Source organism: Cinclus cinclus, chromosome 2, assembly GCF_963662255.1.
Source record: "Cinclus cinclus chromosome 2, bCinCin1.1, whole genome shotgun sequence".
NCBI classification, from domain to species: Eukaryota; Metazoa; Chordata; class Aves; order Passeriformes; family Cinclidae; genus Cinclus; species Cinclus cinclus.
The window spans coordinates 41,943,451-41,966,507 of record NC_085047.1 but is presented as its reverse complement, the minus strand read 5'-3'; the positions used below and the strand labels follow the sequence as shown (position 1 = coordinate 41,966,507).

At 34.4% G+C, this 23,057-nt stretch overlaps 1 protein-coding gene across 1 annotated transcript in view; it reads right to left on the bottom strand.

Annotated features, from left to right (window-relative positions):
- The window catches only part of CNTN5 (contactin 5), a 267,712-nt gene that overhangs the window by 124,511 nt on the left and 120,144 nt on the right, over positions 1–23,057 (bottom strand). The window contains exons 7-8 of the mRNA XM_062514906.1: positions 16,946–17,048; positions 2,649–2,830 (exon numbers count right to left, since the gene is read on the bottom strand). Of these exons, the coding sequence (XP_062370890.1) occupies positions 2,649–2,830; positions 16,946–17,048 (285 nt within the window). The remainder of the gene's footprint in view (positions 1–2,648; positions 2,831–16,945; positions 17,049–23,057) is intronic.

Below are 23,057 nucleotides of genomic sequence, written 5' to 3'. Positions count from 1 at the left end.
CGTTTGGATTTCTGAGCCAAAGTAATCATTGTTACCTGGAGGAATAAGATGTCAGTGAAAAGACAGTGAGCTTACAGGTAAATAATTCATGTTGTGTTGTTATGAACAAAAGGTACAGCAGAAAAGGCTGTTTCAGACAATGCCCCCAAATCCTGCAATGTCAGCTGCCAGCAAAGGAAGCTGAGAGTTTTGTGAAGTAACGTTTGGCTAAATTTTGTGCAGAAACCTTCTCACACAAACCCTCTTACACCTCTGGAAAGAGTTGCCAAGATTTGTATGCCAGTGAGACCCTAATGCTCTCTTTATGAGCATTGAAGGCTGAGAATAGCTCCATGGGGAGTATTTTCTCTTGAGGCCAAAGAAAGGCACATGTGGGGGGCTAGTAAGTTCTGTGCTTCTTGTCCTGCTGTGTTGGAGGCCACTGCTGGTATTGTCCATCCCAAAACCCTCTGTAACCTGCCCTGACCTTGCTGCCTGATGATGCAGGTAGGTGAAACTTAATGTACTAGTCACATATCTGTTCATAGAGGAATGAGACAATATGAAGTGAACTCTCTTCCAATAGTGTTAAAAAAGCTGTCCTAATATTATTGCAAAAACACCAATGAGCTAAATTTGTGCTCCATCCCATAATGGCAAAGACTCTAGAAATATAATTTAGACAAGAATGAAAAAATAATATTTCTCTCTAACAGAGTAGGACAAAACTAACACTGTAAATATTTTCTGAGGATTTGAGAACCACCTTTATTTCTGCTCAAAGCAAAAGGCTAATGAGAGATGAAGAGCTGTGTAGAACACTATATCATGTTTGCTGTCATTTTATGCCATGGGTCTGCATGGTGCTCTTGAAGAAATAATTTCATTTTATAGCATCTTAGCTTCTCTCTTGAAGAGCACCTTTTATATTCTTTTAAGTCTGAAAGAGGGAAGCAGAGATAATTATAACACCTTTTTACACTGCTTTGGCATCTAGTAGTTTGACAGCTCTGGAAAACAGGTAGGAAGGGTATGTGCTGGGATACATCTTATAACTCAAATTAAATTTTTGGAATTTCTGACATTTTAAGAAACTTTGTAGAAAAAGACCAGCTGCTAACTCCCCCTGGACCTCAGGTGCCTTGCAGGAGCTGCTATACTTTCAATTTATAGTAAGAATTTGAGAAATGTCAGTGGGGTATTGTGATAGTAGGAGGCATAGAATAGGTGCTGGGCTTTGACTGCTGTTTTCAGCAAAAGTTTTATAAAACCTTTGCTGCAAGTGCAGGGTGGCAAATCTGGAATTAAATGCACAGACTGTCATTTTAACAATCACATAATTTTTCCGGCATATACCAAAAAGAGATTGAAGATAAAAATCTGCCCCGGGCTCTAGGTGGATGAGAATGAAAATCAAGGAAAGAAGCATGATCCAGGGATATGCTGATATTCACTATAACCAACTGAGTTAAGTTAAAGACACTGGAAAGCCAGAGAAGACAGAGAAATTGATTATGGACCTGAAAATATTGATATTTGTGGAAAATAAACTAAATATACCATGCCAATCTATGGTTATTTGATGAAAGTGTGTAACAAAGACAGAGAACTCTGTACAATTAGTAATGGGGAGAAGACTTACTGAACTATGGGCTGAAATCAGGAAAAGCAAATTGATTAAGAGGAGAAACTTCTTAGACATATCCATTAACCTGAGGATCTATCTAAACTGCAGCATTTGGAATTCCACTGGCTGGGATATTTGAAGACAGAAAACATTTCCATTTGAAAGATCTGTTATATAGCCTCTCACAGTAACCTGTCTTGCTAAGTATTTAAGGTTGTAGGGTTCATGAAATGATAGAAGGAAGTCTGGCTTAAATTGATTAAAAGTAGTGGGAGTCAAGCTTACATGTGATATATGTCAAAATTTGACATGTAAATATTCATGGTATGGATTACATAGACTTTTGTTTCTAGATTCTACAATGCAGCAAGAGTGTAATATAGAATTCATGTAGTTTGTTAAACATTTTTATTTTCAGGGTTACTTTTTTATTTTCAATCTGGTGCATGACTCAATCTTACTTTTGTCGCCCCCCGAAAAAAAATTTTGAGTCTTAGAAAATGTTGAACACTTTGTGAAAGTCAGAACTTTTGGAAATTGTGCATGCTTAGACTGAGAATTGTCTGGGTAAAACAAATCGTTCTTCATCTCTCATTCCCGTACAATGAACTTGACAAAGCTCAGGACCCAAGCATGGCACAGGAAAAATGTTAATAAAAGTGTGATAATAATGTTAAAACAGCTCCAGCATTATTTTCTGACATTAATTCATGTATGTGTTGCATGTCATTGTTATATCCGAGCTAAAATAAGCAGACTTTTAAAATTACATCTATACTTTTTAATTAAAAAAATTCCAATGTGAAATTGTATTTAAATTAATTCATTGAAGGAGTCAACATTATTTATGTTTCAGACTTTAATGCAATATTAAGGAATAAATATATATATATCAAAATTCAAAACTATTTTTGGTATAAGGTGTATACTCTATATAACAAGGTGTCTTGTTTCTACTGAACCTTGGAATGCTTCATGTGTAGCCAAAGCCTTAAGCATGGACATAGCACTTCAGAAAAATACTGTGTGCAGTTACACTTACTGTATACTTGTAGCTGTCCTCTGAAGACATTTCTTCCACGAGAGTTCTCAGCCTTACATTCATACATTCCTGAGTCCTCTAGCTGCACATTAGGTATTTCAAGCACAGCTTGGGACTTTCTCAGGCGGGCTTTACTTGGATTATGACCATTAACTTTCCTCCAAGAGATTGTTGGAACAGGGCTGAAATATTTAGTAAAATTAATGTTAGCACTCTTCTGCTATTGAGAATATAGATTCTGTTATCTGGTAGTTTAAACACATAATAACCCAAGTAGCAATAAAACATAATCGTGATTAAGGTTCATATAATGGTTGATATAGTTCACTTTCTATAGGGAATCCTTAATAAATGGATAGCTACATGGAATGTCTCTCTCATCCACAACAGAGGCTGTTTTTATTGAGATCGAGTAAATCACTTGAAATCACTCTCTCTAGAGTTTCTTTACCACTCTATGCTTTACTCCTGAATGATGCCACTTGATAGTCAACAAAAAAAACAACTTCAAACCTTGCATGAATTTAGCAAATTCCAAAGCATCCCAGTTTTCCTGCAATGAAAGTGCAGCTCAGGTCAATCAGTGGAAGCATCTGTTTAGGTGAGGAATTTCAATACCACTCTTTCTTGGGTAAATTTAAGTGACCAAAGGTATGAAGACATTTTTCTTACAATATTCTTCAAGTTACAAAAATGGTTGCGTGAGAAGACGTATTAATGGCCTGCTGTTTGTGTCTCACAGCATTACACTCTCGCTTGTGGCACCAGAAGGGTTTTTCACTGCAGCTCGCTGTTCCACAGAGGTGTGTATATGGACCCTGGGTTATTTACATTCATATTCAGGGAAGAAATGCAATAAATAGTGTTTGCATTCATAAAATTCTCTTTTCAGCTCAAAAACTCATCAGCCATTGTGCACCCAATGGGCCTTATGGTACAGACATACTTTTTTTTCTAAATATGGCAGGTATTTGAGAAGGAAAATAAAGAAAAAAGAGAACTGCCGAGGAAAAAATTTGATTATGACCTGAAAACTGGACTGCTTCAGGTACTCCACAAGAAGCTTAGAAGACACCATAAAAGAAAATGTAACTTGTTGAAAAACATATTTTGTATTTATTTCAAGTCTAAACTTAGATATAAACACAGGACCTTGTGGCAGTAAAGTACTTAATAATAATTCAAATTCAAATTAATTTAGTTTAAATTCAAAACTGCTGTGAATTGCTGTCATGATTTCCTGACTTTCACTCACTATAAATATATTAAGTTTCATTAAGAATATCACCTTTCTCTCAATATTTCTGGGTATCTAGTTTGAGACATAAAATCAGATATGTCGCAAGCAAGTCTGGTTATTCATCCAGTTAGAATCAGGCTGTGAGTTACTGCGGTTGTATTCAAACTTGCAGACAAGATGCTCCAAATTCTAGTACTTTATAGAGATTAAGACAATTCCCAAACATGTAACTGATTATCAAAAGATTTGTCTAATTTTAACTCCTGAGTGCAACATATCACTGAATTTCATTGAAGCTATTAACACCACTACCTTACAAAACCACCATATACTCCCATATGGAATTCATTTTAATATACCAAAAAGAGAAAATAATTATTTCCCTTATCAATTTGCTGTACTGATTAATTAACCTGACAGAATGAACTTCATTGTGAGTGTGTATGTATTCATCTCTGAGACATGGTCCCTACAATATCTTGCTATTCTTGCAAAATGGTTTTTTATCGCTGTCACACACAGAAGACGTACACGTATGGAACATTTTGTTGTTTCTCCTTGCTAACAAAACAGGCCAGTCTCTTTTCTTTTTATAGATATTTGTGGATCATTTGATGGGTGTAGATCATAAGACCTCTTAATTTATTTTTTCTCTCAATCACCATAGAAGCTTTGTAGCTTTCTCATTTTTTAACCTTAAGTTACTTGATTACTCGATGACTGATTTAAAAGTTTGGTATCCTTTCGTTTTGGTTTGAGGACTCTTCTGCAGCTTGCATGGTTCTAATTTATAAAGTTTGTTTCCAACTAGAAGTTATTTTGCATGCTTTTCAGTTAGAAGATCAAAAGAACTTCCCATTCCTATCTGATTCAAGTTCTTCAACATGTTAAATTTTAAATATGAAGGATAAATAGGGTATTTCTTCCTGATGCACTAATAAAACTTTCTGTCTTAGCCCCACCAATTATGACATTCCTTTCACATCTTTAACAACATATTTTGATTTACTATACTTTAATAGCTATATGTATGTATTAGATGTACTACAAACAACCATCTTAGTTTCTTTCTTTCCCCTTCTTTAGCTCTCATATTTAATTTCTAATTGCACACTTCATTCTGATATTCAAATTTAGACTCGTTCTTGAGTGACTTGCGGAGATTTTGCAAGTCTTGTGTTTTACATTCAGCTTTAGGAGTTAACTCCTTGTATGCTTGTCTTCTTTTTTATATGGAATACTGTTGTGTCATGATTACTGGTTGCAAATCATCCACCATGGCCAGATAAGGGTTTCATTGATTGATTAAGTATCACAACACAAGTCCACAATGGGAATAGGAATTCTTTATTTTGGTACAGCGTAATAGGACTCAGCAACTGCTACTTTATGACTGAAATGAGTGTGCAGATACACTTTATTTGGGATCTTAAGGGTATTATACTTGCTGCCTCTTGGTAGTTATTTGGCCTTCAGCCCTGCTTCCAGTCAAATCAGTGACAAAAATATTTTTTCTCTATTGTCATGGGGGAAAATGAGTTCTGCTGAAAAACATCAGTAAAAGGATTTTTTTTTTTTGGTGGTGTGTATTTCTGAGAAAAAGTCAAGAGCTTATAAACCATGAAAATTGTCACATTTAGCTGCTATGAGATAATTCTGAAATTCATGTATTCAGAAAGTTTCCTTTAAATTGCATTTAACTAATTTTTTTGAAATTTGTTTTTATGTTTCCTGCAGCAAGTAATGTGTATATCATGGCAAACACAGAGAAAGCTGGTTGTCTGGATCATTAGGAAGTATATTTTAAAACAACTCAGTTATTTCTTCATCAGTATGAGGTAATAAGTGGAATTTTTCAAGGAGATAAAGTTACTTTATCTGTGCAGATTTAGTGATTTTGAAGGAAAGTACTCCCATATTACAAATCAGTATTTGCAGACATCTTGCAGTTCTGTTTAATGAAGCTTCTTTTCCTTGCATAACTCACAAGTGATGCATGAATTTTACATCTGAAATAAAAATATATCTATATCTATTTATCCTCTGTGACTTCTGTGAGAATGAAATATGTGAGGATGTGAAAAAATAAAATTGTGCAACTGTTCTAGGAAACTCCTAAAGTCCACCATAGCAGCTAACCAACATATGCACATTTTTAACCCTTTTAAATCATCCAGAGCTTTTTGAAAAATGGAACTGCAGAAGTATTTCTAGCATTAATATGAGTTTAATGTAATATGCATAATTATTGAATCTTATAACCATTATAATCTATTTCTATTTTGGTCTCAGAAGATATTTATGGGAATACAGTTTCCTTGTTTATTGTAACAAAATTCACATCCAGCTCCTGTGAATAAATTGATTTGAACTTCAGTTGAGTTCAAAGACAAGATTTCTTCTCACTTTTGGAAAAAAAGTCCTCTGAATACTACTGGAAAATCTTAGTACCACCAGAAAAATCCCTCTTGATTTCAGAAATACTGTCTTTAAACTTGACGTTAATCTAAACTGAATGAGAAACCTAAGTAGTCCCTGGTGACTGTGATAGACATTACTGTGTGCTTGTACAGTTTGAATTTAAAGAAAATATGAGTTATTACCTTTGCATTTAGAAGAGATTATAAGTGTCAGTTTTCAGCAGCATATTATTTGGGATGAGTGCTCTCAAATTAGTTGGAATCCTTCACAAGTTTCAATAAAGTATGGAAATAAAAAAAAATTGGATCTTTTAAAAAAATATTGTTAGGAATTCTTCTTCCTGTCCATTTCATATGTGAAAGAATTTCATTACATCCCTAAAGTACATATTTATTTTGGGAAAAGGGAGACAGATATAAGAGTAATGTCTGAATTTTAGAATACTTTTTCATGGATCTGAGGTCCTAGTATTTCAAGAATATTTTAAATAGGAATGCATAGATCACTTTTTCTGTACTTGGTTGGTACAGTTGGTACAACTGTTGGTACAGTTGATGTGATATTTTGAAATACTTTATTTACTATTGTAATTTCAATTCCTCTCCACATGATTTCTGTTTACCAAGCACCTTCAAACCCACAAGTTCACATCGTAATATATCTTGAAAACCTCTGCATGCCTATGGGGACTAGAAGAAAAAACCTGTGTTTTCCTATGCTTCCCTGTCTTGCAACTGTGTTAAATATCTTTAATTATAGGATAATTATGAGGATTAAAATGTTGAGGACTATCATGAAATTCTCTCTGTCAGGTGCTTTCCAGGAATGCCCATCAACTGTTGGCATCTACCTGTAGAGTGTCCCATATAAATCTGTTCAGAGTTTAATGAGATTCAATAACCACTTCTCCTTTCATTTGTTTTTTAAAAGATAGTTAATACTAGTGAAATTCAGCAGCCGTGAGTATGGTGATTTAAAAATGAAAAGAGAATAGAAGGAAATGATGATAATCTTGAAGCCGTTGTTCCTGCAGATTTGCAGGTCACTTCAACAGATGCCCATGAATGTGCAAAAAACATCTATTGCATATATGAGTGCCATGTATTAATGTGGACATGCTTTACCATCACTATAATTTTGTTCTTTGTGGCACAGAGCAAGGACAGTGCCTGCTTGGCTGCATATTCAGCTCCACAGCATTTTATTCACACTTTAAATTATGGCATGTTAGCGCATCTCTAACATCTAAAATAGTGCCATGTAGAAAGATGATTCATTTTCTATAATGGTTCATTATTTGCAGTGAATTATACTCCAGATCTTCTCTTTACTGCTTGATCAGAGAATAAATTGATGTCTCAATCTTGACACTTAACTATTAAACAGCTAAATTTAGGTAACATAGGCATCCAATACCCTATGTTAGATGATATAACTGATAGTTTTAGTGATTTAAATTTTTTCCTAAATTATTAAATTTGATTTAATCATGAGCAAATAAGTCACCTGATCAAGGTGTAATCAAATGAGAACAGCAGAACCATAATAGGCAAAGGTATTGGTTTGAAAAGTAGTGAGGAAAGTGGACAAACTATTCCACAACATTTTTGTTTGCATTTAAAAGTTAGGTAATGATGTTTACTCTTGATGAAATCACAACAGTACAGGTAAAAATTGAATACAATAGAGCTGAACATCTCCTATTTGAGCAGTGTTATCCTCATTGCAAAACTGCATATTATATTTCTGTCATGTTAGTATTGTTGATGCTATTTATGTGGTGGGATTGAGGAGGTATTGAGCCATTGTATCTGTTTAAAAATTATGGAAATAAGCTCTGTTTTTCCCTCAGCCATCCAGTAACTATTTTTTTTTCTAGTCTCTGTATCATACCCTACCTTAGCATGTGGCTGGGGGCATTCTGAAGTGGACACTCTTCTAAAAAATATTAAAGACATGACAGGTAAATTATCACCAGGCTGTGACTTGATCAAGGCTGTTGAGAAGAGAATCTGAAACAACTTGAAAAGCAAAAGACATATGTGATATCTGCTGTTTTACTATAGGGGATAATACCTGAAGAATCCATGATTTTAAGACACAATGCCTTGAAGAAGAAAATTTCTTTGAAAAGATGACACATGTTTGGCAGTTGTTCATACATATCTTCAGGACCACAGTAGAGCAGTAGAACTATGTTTATTTGGCTTGTGTTAAAGCTATTTTATATCAGAACTTTTGTGTCATTTTTATCTGTTCCAGACTTTGTCCAGGCAGATTTTCTGTAGCTAGCACATTGATCTAGGATGTCCTGACTCTGCTGTACAGATATGGCCAGTGTATGTGTACAGATCTGATGAGGAAGACTAGTTACAATGAGTCTGAAAATCCCCAAAATCGTGAAATACCATTGATGATGGTGCAAATGCAAATACAGATCTAGCAAGTCTGAAGAGTGCTAGAGGGCTTTGAGCCTGCTGATCAGACACAGAGTTTGAAGACAATATGTGTGATGATTTCCAGAAGTTCTGCATTTAAGGCTCTTGTGCCATAGTACCATATACATTTATTTCTTTGTGGGAAATCCTGAAGAGAAACATAACAGTGGTAACTCTGGTGACGTGCGCTTGAGACATTCTAGAATTTTTTTCCTTCTATTCCTCTCAGACTTTGACACAGAAGGAAAGTGTACAAATATGCTTCTTGACAGTAAGTCTGGACTGAAAAAAAAAATTCTCCATCTTTAAACCTATAGAAAAGCTGCACAAGGTGTTGAACACAGTTTTTGGCAGCATTTCTAAATTTTTTTTGATGGTTCTGAGAGAGAAAGGGAAGGGATTGGTAATATTGCTTCTTCAAGAATGGCATTCTACTGATGGGAACTTGCAGTTTGATAGTTTTTTTTCCCCACTTTCATTATGCCATACAGTAAAAGCAATCAAATCTAATTTTTTAGATTTAGAGTGAGGCAGAATGAGGCCTGGGAGTGCTACTTGAGATTTTCAAAAGAATCTTTATTACATTGCTGTGAGTGATTGCAATATTTGCAACACTATTATAAAGTCTGTTCAAGAACAAGTCCACTTAAAAGAAGACAGAAATAAATCTAGCCTGAAAACCAGGAACAAAATCCAGTCTGGCTCTAGCATCTTATAACATAAATACTTATTCAGCATGAGCTAAAAATGAACTTGAAATTGATGAGTCTTATAAATATTTATTTGACATACACAATATATGCTATCAAAGCTTCCTTCTTCTCATCACAAGCTTATCTTGCTGGGAAAGGACATCCTTACTTATAACATTGACAAATGTTGTTCTGCAGAGAGTGTTTATTTCCCCCTTGCAATTATTTTCTTATCAATAAAATCTAAAAGTGGCTTCCACAGCTTCCAGGTCTGGCATCTGATAGGATTAACAAAATGTTTTTCCAGTAGAGAGAATTGGTGTGAAGGGATATGGAATAACATGATTTTTTCTCCTATGAAATTTAGAAGCAAGTATTTCTATATAAGTTTTTGTATCTATCGTGCAGTTACATTTTGGGCAAATAGTTAAATAAGATTAATACTCTATGGCATGGTTCCTCGGTTTTAAAAAGAGAAAACAAACAATTCATGTCTCTCTGACCTGTAGATGAAAAATAGAACATCACGCTAAACCTTGGTTTTGGTGGTAGAGGCAAATTACTGCTTGTGATCTTCTACACTGTGATTTAGCTTGAGGTTTGAAAACGTTAATTTACTAGCATGCCTGGTTCTCTTGACAGTTACAGGAGATGCCACCTGCCAGGTCTGGAGGAACAATCTCCTAAGACCTGTTTGGAAACATTCAAGATTATGAGGTAATACTGCATTTCCCAAGATAAGCCAACTAGAGGACAGAATTCAAGGGGAAATATATGGAAGACTTGGCTGATGGTTTTAACTGATGGTCTGAAATTAAAACACTGCATTTTACAGACTTGAAGAGCACAGATGGTTAAAGTCAGTCCTTTGAAGTTAGGAAACAAAGGTGCAATTCTGGAATGTTCTATGCTTCTGTGTGTAGAGACCAGATGGATAGCTACATGTGCTAGATGGAGAAGTGCACAACCTGGATCTCTGACTCATTATGAAATTATTGTTTGTGAGCTTCTTGTTCCTCCAAAAATCATGTATAATTATGTGGCAGATGAAGAAAAGAAGGGAATCAGGTACTGTGAAACCTCTGACCAAAGATTCATTCCCAAATGCCTTTAACCCTCTTTTCTGAAATTATTCTCTTCCTCATTACATTATTTGCCAGACATTAACCAGACCTCACTAAAACAGCCCTTTAAAATGTTAACTTGCAAAGCCTATCTTTTTACACCTGCAAAAAGATTTCCAATACCTAGAAACCTGCTTCATAGCCATTACCCTGTGTCATTGTTTAATGAGTCACAATAGCAAAAATAACTTCAGAAACTTCACGTAATTCTCCACAGTTACAGCCAAATGCTTTTCACCAGACCATAACTGTTTTTTATTTGGCGGCTCCGATCTCTGCTTAGGTATTATACCCGCTTATCCAAACACTTTGACTTTATTTCTGCATATTGAAAAATATTTAGTAAGCTCTGTCTACATAGATTAATAGAATGGTTTTTTTGAAGGAAACAAAGACTATTGAGTTCCAGCCTCACTGCCATGGGCAGGAACACTTTCTTCTTGACCAGATTGCTCAGAGCCTCATCCAAACTTGCCTTAAATACTACCAGGGTGGTACATTCACAAAGGTATATTGTCTGCAAAGAAAATATTGATAGTGGCTTAAAACAAATAATAGCCTTTTTTAATAAAAGCTTGAAGTTCAATTAAGAATGTCTGCTAAAAGAAAACCAGGCAGGGAAGGTAGCAGAAAATGCTATATTTAATGGATTTAAACTCTGAGATATTTATTAATTTGAATTTATTCAGAGCTCATTATTTCAAGAGAACATTTTTGAACATTTCTTAGATTAAAAGTCACTAAATTTCTTGTAAATTAACTTTTATGACTTAAATATATTTAGGTTCACCTTCTATTTATTTCATTTCTTTTAGAAAGTAAGATTTTAAATGGGCTTTCATTTGAATTCTTGCAAGCTATACTACAGATGGGATGAATGTTTGCAACTGAGCTATAAATCTCTTCCAAAGTTAACGATGGAATTATTAAGGTGACATTAAATATGGCAAAATGAACAACATGTCTATCAAAACAGCCTCATTGTAATTCGGTAATAAAAAAATGTTAATTTATTATTCTTGTTAACTAAGTGTATTTCAAAACAAAAACATAGTTTTGACATTACCAAATTGAAATAACCTAGCATTTAAAAAGAATGTTGGTATAATACATGGATATTATTACTGTACAGAAATAGCATAGGTATAAAATAGTCTTTCAAAAATACAGAAAAATAAGCAAATGGATCATAAGAAAAATTATGTGTCAGCAGTGTTTTCTATTGATTCTTTTGATTCAAATATCTATGTGCTGATCTATATGGTTTAAAAAAACAAACCCATAGTATAAATAAAAGGATACATAAAGCTTCTTTTTGTTCTTATCAAAAAACAATCCTTTTGGCATTCCATACAGGCCTTAGTTTAAAAGCAAAGATTGAAAACTCTGGTAATATGCAAGTACTGCAATAGCCCACATCTTATAATTTGTTTTAATGAGAAATAAAAAATGATTACTCATTCAAAATTGGCTACTGGCACTATAATAATACACACTCAATTTTTTTTCTGACTAGAGCCAGAAAAACCAATTAAATATGACTTTTATGTGGAAAATAAAACAGAAGTCTGGTGTAATGCACAACCAAAAATGCACTAAAGAAAAGGCTGAAGTGTGAGGTTCAGGTAGGGTGCGTGCATCATGCACAATTTAAAATTATTAAAAATATTTGTGAAAGAATAAGAGTAGAATTATTTTAAATGCAAAAAAAGAAGACAACCTAGAGTTATATGCCAGAAAGACTAATAAAAGAAAAAAAAAGAAATATCTTTCTGACTCTTGCATATTTCTTGCTTTCCTCTGAGGCCAAGGGTCTGAGCTCATTGAAGAGGGCAAGAACTTACAGCTTTTCATGCCAGCTTGGAAAAACCAGTACTGTATAATTTCTCAAACTATGAAAACTTGTTCATTTTGAGCTTTAAAAAAAAAAAAAGTGTATTTCCATCTATGCATCTATGATTGCCTTTAAGTCCTGTATTTAAAATAATAATGTTAAAAATACTTATGACATAAGTATGCTCCAAAGTCAGGAAGTGCCAAAGGATGCTTGGAAGGCTGTCACCAAAGTGCTTCATTAATGAATGTGTCATATAGTGGGGATGGAATTTAGAGTCCTTTTGCATATCAACAGCATTATTTTAATTTCTTTCTAATTGGCAGCTAAATGAAAGCACCAGAATTATTTCTTTGAATAAAGTACATGAAAAAAAAAGAAATTAAAGAATGGACCAGTTGTCTCTAGGTGTTCTTGGAAGAAAAGTCAGTAACATTTGACAGAAAATTAAAATGGCAACCTGCTGTCACAGAGGCCAGCATCTCAAAAGTTGTATTTCTGGAGCAGAAAAAGCCAGGAATGCTGTAATTTGTGCAAAAGTGTCAGCAAGGAAAATTATATCTTCCACACCAGAACTTTTCCAAAGAACAAGGTCATGATCTGTCTTCCTGATTTACATATGAATCTAAGGTCTGGCACTGAAATGGACGTACTAAATAAGGATTATCTGGGCTACAAACAGAAACCTCATTACACATTAGCTCATTTATTAGTTTTGCAAAAAAAAAAAGGGCTGTTTTTTAAAAAAGAGAAGACAAAAGGAGTGAAATCTGTGTTGCTCAAAAGCAAACATTAACATACTGCTGTTTAGAATTAGTTTTATTAATTTAGATGCTTTGAATGCTTCCATTCAGTTTTTTTCTTTTTCTTTGCAATTATTTGATTATTTTAACAACATTTTATGTAAATACTAATCAGGACGTAGCAATTCTGCAAATAAAAAAGAAGCATTTCTTTTATTGTGAAAAGTTAAAAGATTAATAGAAGATGTTAATGCCTTGTTGTTGCTAGTGGGTTTTTAGTATGCTTTTTAAAATATATGATCCCCTGTTTTGTTAGGGAACAAAAAAAAAAATCAGGCATTTCTAATAGAAATTACATAATTAAATGAGTGGCAGAAAACATATCTGTATTCTATATATAGGTACACATATAAAAGACAGATATAACTGAAACATAAGTTGTTGTGTAGTTCTGGCAATGAATATGTGTATAGAAGCAACCTTGGTTCAGTCAAAAGGTCTCTAATTGCAAAATGCTCATTCTGATACACACATACACACACACACACACATATATATATATGCAGTAAATTTTATCTGGCTCCTCTGTTTATCACGTCTTAAACATCAGCAGTAAATCACTGATGTAGTCAGTAGCCAATGACTGATGCTCATGATAAGAAGCATTATCTAGCACAAATAAGAAAATCTTGAGATATTTCACTCCTGCATTACTTTGAATTCTTTACCAACTACAAAGTCTGTTTGTAAGTGGCATAAGTAACATAATGTTTTCTCTTGTATCTGAACCAGCTTCATATTGCTTGGGTCAGAATAAAATCCTTCTCAGAAAATTTTTGTCTGTCAAGCAGTTAAGATATTTGACTTTAGTTTGAAGACAAAAGCTACAGAGCTTCAATTTATTTGATTCTTTCAGTCATAGCAACTGACAGTGCAAAATAAACACTGTTAATAAATCATTAATCAGTAACTAAAGACTAGGGTCTTCCTGAAATATTTGCCAAATGCCTACTTGAGGAAATCTCGCTGGAACGTCTGTCATTCTCACAATTACAGTGGAGAGAGCAGTGTTTCAGACAGCTAAATTAAGGCATTAGAAAACCATCAGCCTATTGGTTTTGAGACTGCAATAACACCAGTGTTATTTACAACAATAATTGAAAACACCAAGTTTAAAAATACTAAATAAAAAAGGAACAAATTTGTTGTTTATTCAGTTTAGCAAATGGGACCCATGGCAATGTAACAAGCTACAAGTCCTATGGGCCATCAGGAATAAGAAATGGGGACAAAAAAAGGAAATTATGAAAATGAATACAAAGTTTGATGCATTTCTACTTCTCACCTCAGCCTCCAGGTTTCAAATGGTGCCTGAAATGTCATTCATGTAATTATTACCGTATCAAGTTGAAAGCAATTTTAGCTCAGCTGATTTGATTGTTCATTAATGCTGGGAAAAGAAGATAAGGAATGTGCACGGTAAAAATAGCTGCCCATTACAATAGCTGCAAATGGGGTCAGTTATCTTATTAGATAATTTTAAATTCCTTGATAATTCAGGTGGTTTTGATTTTATTGTTTATTAAAGATTAACACCAAATAAAAAAGAGGAAATAATCTAATCAAAGTCTTTCCTATGAACTTCACCTTCCTTTTTGACTAGTGATTGAATCTTACTGAGAGAGTTAACTAAATCTCACCGTGCTGAAGATGGAAGGTATCAGTAGGTCTGATTCTTGCCTCTCAGTGATGGTAGCAAAGGACAGTGTGTGTCATACCTCCTTTTCAGTGAAAAGTTGTTTTGTAATCTGTCAGCAACTGCAATTTAATTCCAGTAAAATGAGGAAAATAAGAAGTAATATGTTGGTTACTGCTTCAACCATAGCCAAGACTCTACAAGGGCCTCTATTGACTTGGCAGAGTTTCTGACAGGATAGAGCCTGGAGCCATCAGCCTCTACAGAACAGCCCTTTCCCTCATTTATTTTGGCATCTCAGGGAATCTCTCCATTTATTGCTTTTCTGTCCTCTGTCATGTACCTCTTTCCTCATCTTTACTATATAAAACATAAGACTTACATTTTACCCTACTAAATTATTGTCTCACATCCATTTTCAAAACTACTGCTTACATTTATATTGGGAATGAATTTGCAAAGCTGCTGTCACTAATGGCTCCCTCCATGCGGGCTGTGGTCTCCCAGCTTTTGTTTGGACTGGTTTGGCTGTCTGGTTTAATCATCAACTTCGCTGAATCTAAATAGATTCAACTGAAGAACTTTGTCAAAATTTCTCTTTAATTATTTGTGTATAATTTCTGTTGACCTGCACACTGAGAGCATCTTGATATTGGTCAAGCACGAAAAACCAGCAAGAAGGGAGTAAGTTTCAGACATATATCATCCAGTTAGTAATTAGGAAAAGTTAAGAGAAAAATCTGAACAGAACAAACCCAGTGACCAGAGGCACATGAAGATCAAAAGGAATATCAAAACATTTTAAAAGCCCTCTCTGGTAGCAGAGACAGGCTTTGAAAAGTCAGTCTGGAAAACCAGGCCTGCTGAACAAGCTGGAGGAATGATCCTCAGGAAAACAGACTGCTGTCTTAGAAATCACAACCTCTTTTGTTTTGTTCCTCCTTAGTTAAATATGAAGAATTTGTATGTAAGATATTTCTCAGACTAACACTTTTTTCAAGTTCCTCCAAAGCAGTTACAAAGACAAATCCTTCACTTATTTTATAGTCAAGGCCATGCTGTAAGAAACTTGTATGTTTTTGATTAGCTGTGAACTATTAAAGCAATCATGATATATGATATTTAGCAGCATAACTTTGGAGACTAGGAGCAAGATGTCCGAAAAGAACATCATTATGAAAAGGAACTGAAAAAAATTCAATGCAATCAGATTTTTTTTCAATGCACCACACAGAGTTTGATGAGGTATTTTGGAAAGAATCATGCCCATTCTGATTTTTTATATGTCTCTAGAGAAATATCATTGAAGAAATATCTGTTTTTAGTAGCATACATGTGAAGAAGAAAGAATCCCTTTGAATCACTAAAATTAACTCTTAGTTCTTTCTGGTTGTATGCTAACACTGCCAGCCTTATTCTTGGAAAAAATCATAATAGTAACTTGAGTAACTAATTGTGCTACCCTTACAAAACTGAAATGTTATCAATTTCATCCTATATTGTGTAATCTGAATACTGTATAGAAGTCATTTTAGTTTCAGTTTCTCACACCTTTCTCTCCCTAAACTCTTTTATCAACAAACATCTATAAACCCCTTGACATGAATAGCAAATACTCATTCTCTACTAGTGCTATTAGGTGAGGTAGAAAAGTGTAGAGTAGGCACTGCCAGAAAGTGTGTTAGGACATGATCAAGACATTGTGCTCTCAGCTTCATGTATAAATTATGAATATGGGGGAGGGGAGAAAACTCTACTCTTTGTTTATTCTCCAAATATGACATTTTGACAGAACAGATTCTAATTTACTGGTAAATAGTAACCCAGAGAAGAAACGGATGCGAGTCTTGTAAAATTTTCAATTAAAAGATCCTTTCCTCTTTTTGTTTATAAGATTGATACTTTTCATTTTGACAGAGACAGTTAACTTGCCTGACCACAGAAATGGCTGGGCAGGGAGTTCATAATTAACTACTTAGTCAACTGGTTATTTTGAGAGCACAGTAAGGACTGCCTGTAAAAGAAAAATCCAGCAAAATAATGAAACCACAAATCAGGCATGTCTCATCTTAATAAACAATGTCTAATTATGAAAGAATCTGTACTTACTTTCCAAGTGCAAAACACTCCATCTTAACAGTAGTTCCCCTTGCAGCTGTAACTGTGTAAGGAAAATGGACTTCAATTTTTGGTTCATATTCCCCCATCACACCTGGAAAATAATGAATGTTGAAAATATAAAATATCATCAATTTTCCATTATCACAGAAAGACCTGTGGCTTGCTTTTTGAATCTGCCCAGCAGTAAAGTTGGCAATTGATGAATATAGTCTTGCTTGATCTTATATGCTGTGGTCAGGTCCAGGAGATATATATAGATATATATATATATATATATATAAATGCTCTTCAGTAGCACAACATTGAGCTTTAAAAAAATATTTGTTGTTTCAAACTTGGGTCAATATTTAAATTTCCAAAGATTAAAGTGGGCAGTCAGTAGAAGAGTAAAAATTTTCATAGGCCAAATCTTTGTTTACCAGCACATTGACAATTGTGACAAATAAATCAACATATCATGCTCCGTTTTACTGAGGATCTTCTAAGCACAGCAAAAAACCCTCAAATTATGTGGAGCATTTGTGTACACAGATGCAAACACTGATATGAAGACATGCAAAATTCAGTTATGTCCTTTTCAGAGAGGCTTTTAATTTGGGAGAAGATTTATTTTCAGGCCAACACTTTAAGTACTGTAATATAGCATTCTAGGAAATGCTATCTGGAAATGGGGAAACATTCAGGAAGGGGAAAATATAAAATTGTAAATCAATATCTGAGTTATCTCAGATTTACTGTAGAGTGAGTGACAGCTTTGGAGAGTCACAAGACCTTTGGAAATGAGAAATCAGTAGGGAAATGGAGGTATGTTCTGTAAGGTGAGGTGAGACATTTACATTTGATGCCACTTGGAGGAAATATCACAATCATCATGGAAGGAGAAGAATATGACTCTAACAGCTATGTTTGGTTAGATGGAATTTGGGCTATGGGAGTAGAAAATACTCGGGAACAAAAGGCTGTATTTAAAACGTAAGAATTGTTCAGATTTTTAGATGAGGAAAACCGAAAAAAATATGACTTGCTGAAAAAGTAGCAACAAGTCTTGATCTATAACAATCAGTCAAGATTCTCCAAAAATCTAAAGCATGCAAATAGGAGCAAGAGATGAAAAGGAAGGAGAGAAAAGAGATCTCTTATCTCTTTTAGAGATCAAATGACCTAGCCTTATGTGGCTCAGGAGTTTCCAGTGGGGCTGTGCTCTCATTTTCCCACTGTCACTCAGGCTCCTGAAGCTTGGTTCTGGGAGGAAGTCTGAACATATTTGAATGTTTCATGAGGGGCCTAAGTCTAATTAGAAAATCTAAACGTGTCTCATAACTGAATCAAATTACAGAAACAGAAAGCATAAAATGTTTTTCTAAAAAAATTATACAATTTTAAAAAGAAAAAAAATCACTGTTTTGCATTGCTTTCTGAACTCTTTTTTTTTTTAATATGAAAAAAAATAATTAACATGTGTATCCTGGGCATTAAAATAAAGCCAGGCCATCAAAAAATGGTAGTCATTAGAATTTTCCTTAGCCTAGACTGAAGTGATTGCTAGTATAGTAATTCATAAAAAATGTATTCTCACTGGTTTCTAACATGTCAATAAATTTGCAATTTAGTTACATTCTTTGTGACTTTGTTTACTGTTATCTGATTTTTTTTTTTGAGATTGTGAATACTAGTTTCTGATTTATCTCAGTTAACCATTGGCATAGTTTTACAGGATATCTATCCTTTTAAATATATCTTTAACAGACTGAAAAACCCCAGACCATCAATCCTTTCTTAAAAAGAATCTTTAATAAACAGTCCTAGCGCCCATGTGGCACCTCTTCAAATTCCATTCTATCACTCTGAGATGTGAAGATGAGAACTATACAGCAATAATGAAGATGTAGATCTTTTTATCACATTATTTTTCCTAGAAATGTTTTGTCTGTTCCACAAAATTCAGTTCTATTTGCTGGTTTGTACTTGAGCTGATGTTAGTACACCATGGCACCTTAATCTCTTTGCTGATTATATCTAATAAAGGCATTATATTATTTGGTCTAGGTATTATATAATTTTTTTTCGTGGTGACATTATTAACTGCCTATTTAGTCTATTTCTATTATCACAATATCCTTTTGCAGTTCTTCCGGGTTACTTTTAACTTACAAAATTCTGAATAATTCTACATCAACAATCTTCTCCACTTCCCTGTTCATTTTCTTTCCAGATAGTTTATGTGTTGAATAATGAGGTCCCGGGAAACTGTTCACTGACAATCTCCCAGTTCTCAGAATTGTTTAGATAAGCATACAATAGGTGGATTTTTTCTAATCTATTTTTAATTGAAAATGTGGCTGTACTTTGACCCGCCTCTAAGAATTTAGTTTCTTTGACAGCCTTTGATGGGTGTCCCTGTAAAGAATTATGTGAAATGAAAGCAGCTTGGCCATTTCTGTTTGTATTCTCTCAGACTATTTAGGAAAGCTGTATACAGACCAAATTACGACTTCCCTGGTTAAAGCTGTGTTTTTGGTATATGACTGTGTGGTAAGACCACTGTGTGATAATGTGCTAAATACAATCCTAATGATCACACTTTTAATGTATTTTCTATCAACAAACTCGGCACAGAAGTCAGACCTGGTAGTCTGTCATTCCTCAGATGCTCTTAGGAGTCCCTTTTATTGAAAAAAACCCACCTTTTCTACCTACTTTCCCTCTAGACCTAAGACTCATTGAAGGAAAATAGTACATCCTGCTTCCTTCCATACAGAAGATGGGCCTTGGGGCTCCGTAATTATTTGTATTGTCAATATTTCTTCTAAGATTTCTTCTATTTGAACTTCAGTTACAGGAACTTCAGTCCTGACAGATCAATCTTCCATGTTCCCTTGTAGTGAACACTGCTGAAAATAGCTCATTTAGGTTTTATGATGGACTTTTATATTCCTAAGGTGTTCCTTTAAAAGCTTTGACATCTGCTGACTGTTCACACTCACTGACAGGTTTTGTGCCTCAATCAAATTAAAAACAGGGTGTTTTTGCTTTTGGGTAAGGCTTTGTTCTGAAAAATCATGGTGTGGAGTTGCTATATAGTATCTCACATTTGGGTTTTTTAGCCCTGAATAAAAACAAAACTTAAAATAGGATTAAATTATTCCTGCCCATAAAATAATACAGTACATCTTTACCCATCTGAGACAATATTATCTTTCAGATCTTATGTTTTTAACTTAACATTATGTCCTTTTGATAAGAGCAATCTGTGCACGTACTGAATTCTCTTTGCACGCCATGCCATCATTTAATATTCTTAATGAAATGCTTTGTACTGATGGTTTGTACCATGTCCTGTTCTTCTGGGTTATTCCTACCCTAGTAAACGACACGCCTGCAGCAACTGGCAGGAAATGTATAAAAATTACTGAGCAATTGCTTTGTGTCCCTATGAAAATTAGGAAACAGAAGTCTATTATTACAGAGGGATAATTTTCATTCTTATTATTTATGAACTTTGAGACCATGAAGGCCATTACAATTGCATAGATATTAAGGGAATTTTTAAGGCCCTACCTTTCCACGTTACGCTATAATTGCTCTGGTATGGCTGTGGTGCTTCTTGGCTCTTTAGCTTTCCAGCTTCTGTTTTGGTCACTATGAGTCAGTGCTGTCAAAACAGCCATCACCTGCATTTTCATTAAGATTTTTGTTCATTTGTGTTAGAAGCTAAAAGGTACCTAAACTTTTAAGAAATATTGAGGTTTTGAGCTACGTGCGCTGGAGTCAGTCTATCTCAGGCTTATATACATGACTCTCTTACAAAGGTTTGGTTAGTGCCATAAAAAATCCTCTCAGTTATTTTTTATATCCAGTTATCCAACATGAAATACAACAATAAATAAAATTGATCAGCAGAGAATAAAAAACATAATATACGATTTTCAAGTGGCTAACAAATCAGAGTTCACGTGTTTTGGGCATTACAGAGAAATATGATGCTGTTCTCAATGCTGCTGTGCTCTGCCTTCCCATGAAAATGCATCCTTTCTGAAAATCCTTTACCTTTCAAGGCTGGACCCCCATCGTTCACTACTTTTAAGGCTAATTACTGAGTTTACTACACTCCCTACTTCACAAGCTTTGTATTCCACCTGAATTCAGATCTGAGTATAAAAGTACTGAATTTGTGATTGATATGAAACGTACCTATTCAAAGTAAATCTAGTTTACCATATCTTGAAATTTAGTCTGGGATTAGAAATGGGTTTAAAAACCAAACTTTACTGTTTAAGTAAATCTTGTCCCTGGCCTTCATTCTGAAATACATTATTCCACCTTAAATTTTCCAGTATTTGAATCTCTGCCCTTTCAGGAAGGGTCTTCTTAACTGGGTGAGATTTAAAAGCTAATAATCGTTTTGTTCTGTCTAATGATCTTTTTGTTCAGAAGAAACTGATTTAAATGACTGAGCATATCCCAGGACAAAGCACCGTTTGACCTTGTTAGAATCAATGGCTTGTTAGTGACCTAGCCAGAAAGAGACCTCAATATATATAGAAGAGATCTCTCCTTCAGATATATATTTTTTTACAATGATGCACTTATCACAAAGTAACCATTGTTCAACCCAAGTACCAAAAAACTCTTCAGAACATCTCCTTTACTTTTAATAAGGGGTTTAATTTAACAAGATTTTCCTCCAACTTTACTGCAAATCTGTGACTTAGGTTCTACATTCTGCTACTCAGTGTCTTATGAAGCCTAAGCTATAATGTCTGCATTTCATTTTTCTATTAAAAAAAAGAGAAATGACATAACAATATGATAAATATTGATTTTGAGGCACTTACATATCACAGGAATAGATGCAATAAAATTTCAAACATTTACAGATATTACTGCAGATAAAATTCTTTGCATTATCCTCTATGGGCCATTTAATGGAAATGGAGAATGTAATAAAGAAGCAAGATCAGTTTCTGATTTTCAGTCCTTTCGGCTAAAAACAAGGGAAAGAGCTACAGACAGGATATCAGACATCATTGCTTTGCAAAGGATTGCTCTACCTCTTCATTTAGCCTGCCAATCCATGATTTATACAACCTCAGATGAAGAGTGTGGAACAACCAAGAAGCTTTGGCAGTATCCATACAGTAAGCATTTTTTCCTTCACGGGGTCAAATAAAACCTGAATGCTGAGAAGTCATGACACATCCTCTTATTCAGCTGGGTAGAGGCTAATGCTTCTTTTGTTAATCTTCCAGATATTAATTACACTCTTGCATCTCTCAGAACATGAAGGCTCCTTAAATCCTTTCAGCTAAAATGATTTGTGTTTACTACATACTCCTTCAGTAATGACTTCCTTTGGAGGCTAATTTTGAATGGAACAGGTTTCAGGGAGTACTTGAATAAGTGGCTGATATACATTTAAGACAGTAGATAGAAAATATTCTAAGATCCTGGCTAAACATCATCAGAATGCTCAGGAGAAAATGAAAGCCAAATATTTCCTGTACCCAGGAGAAAGATTAGGCATGGATTGATACTTGCCATTATTTTGTTAACAAATTATAAAACCCTCCCAGCTCAGTGACTAAGAGTGTTCATCTGAGAGGTTTGCACAAAGAAGTCCCTGCTCTTAATCAGACAGTGCAGGAATGTTAAAATGGTTTTCTTACATCCTGGATAAAGCTCTAAAGACAAATTTAATTTGGATTCTTACTAGTTTCTGGGAAACCTCTTGAATAGTGATAAACTCATCCTGCTGCATAATTTTTTTTTAATAATTTTACAGATGAAAACTTAAATATCCTGCCACATGGTAATGATGATCTACTGTGGGAATACGTATCTAAACCCAAGAAAATTTTTGCCTAAGAAATTCCTTATGGAATGTTGATGTATAGTTTTTTCTCCTAGTTATAATCTGTGATGAATACTAAGGTTGTCTAAGGTGTGGGTGCCTTTGTGGCAAATGAATATTTAGCTCTTTCCCTGAAGACCTGGATCATTAAATGTCTCCAGACATTTGTTTGGGAGAGCCTTGAATACACATGTTTACAATGACAGTAAAGTGACAGCAAAAACTGAATTAATTCAAGTGTAATGATGA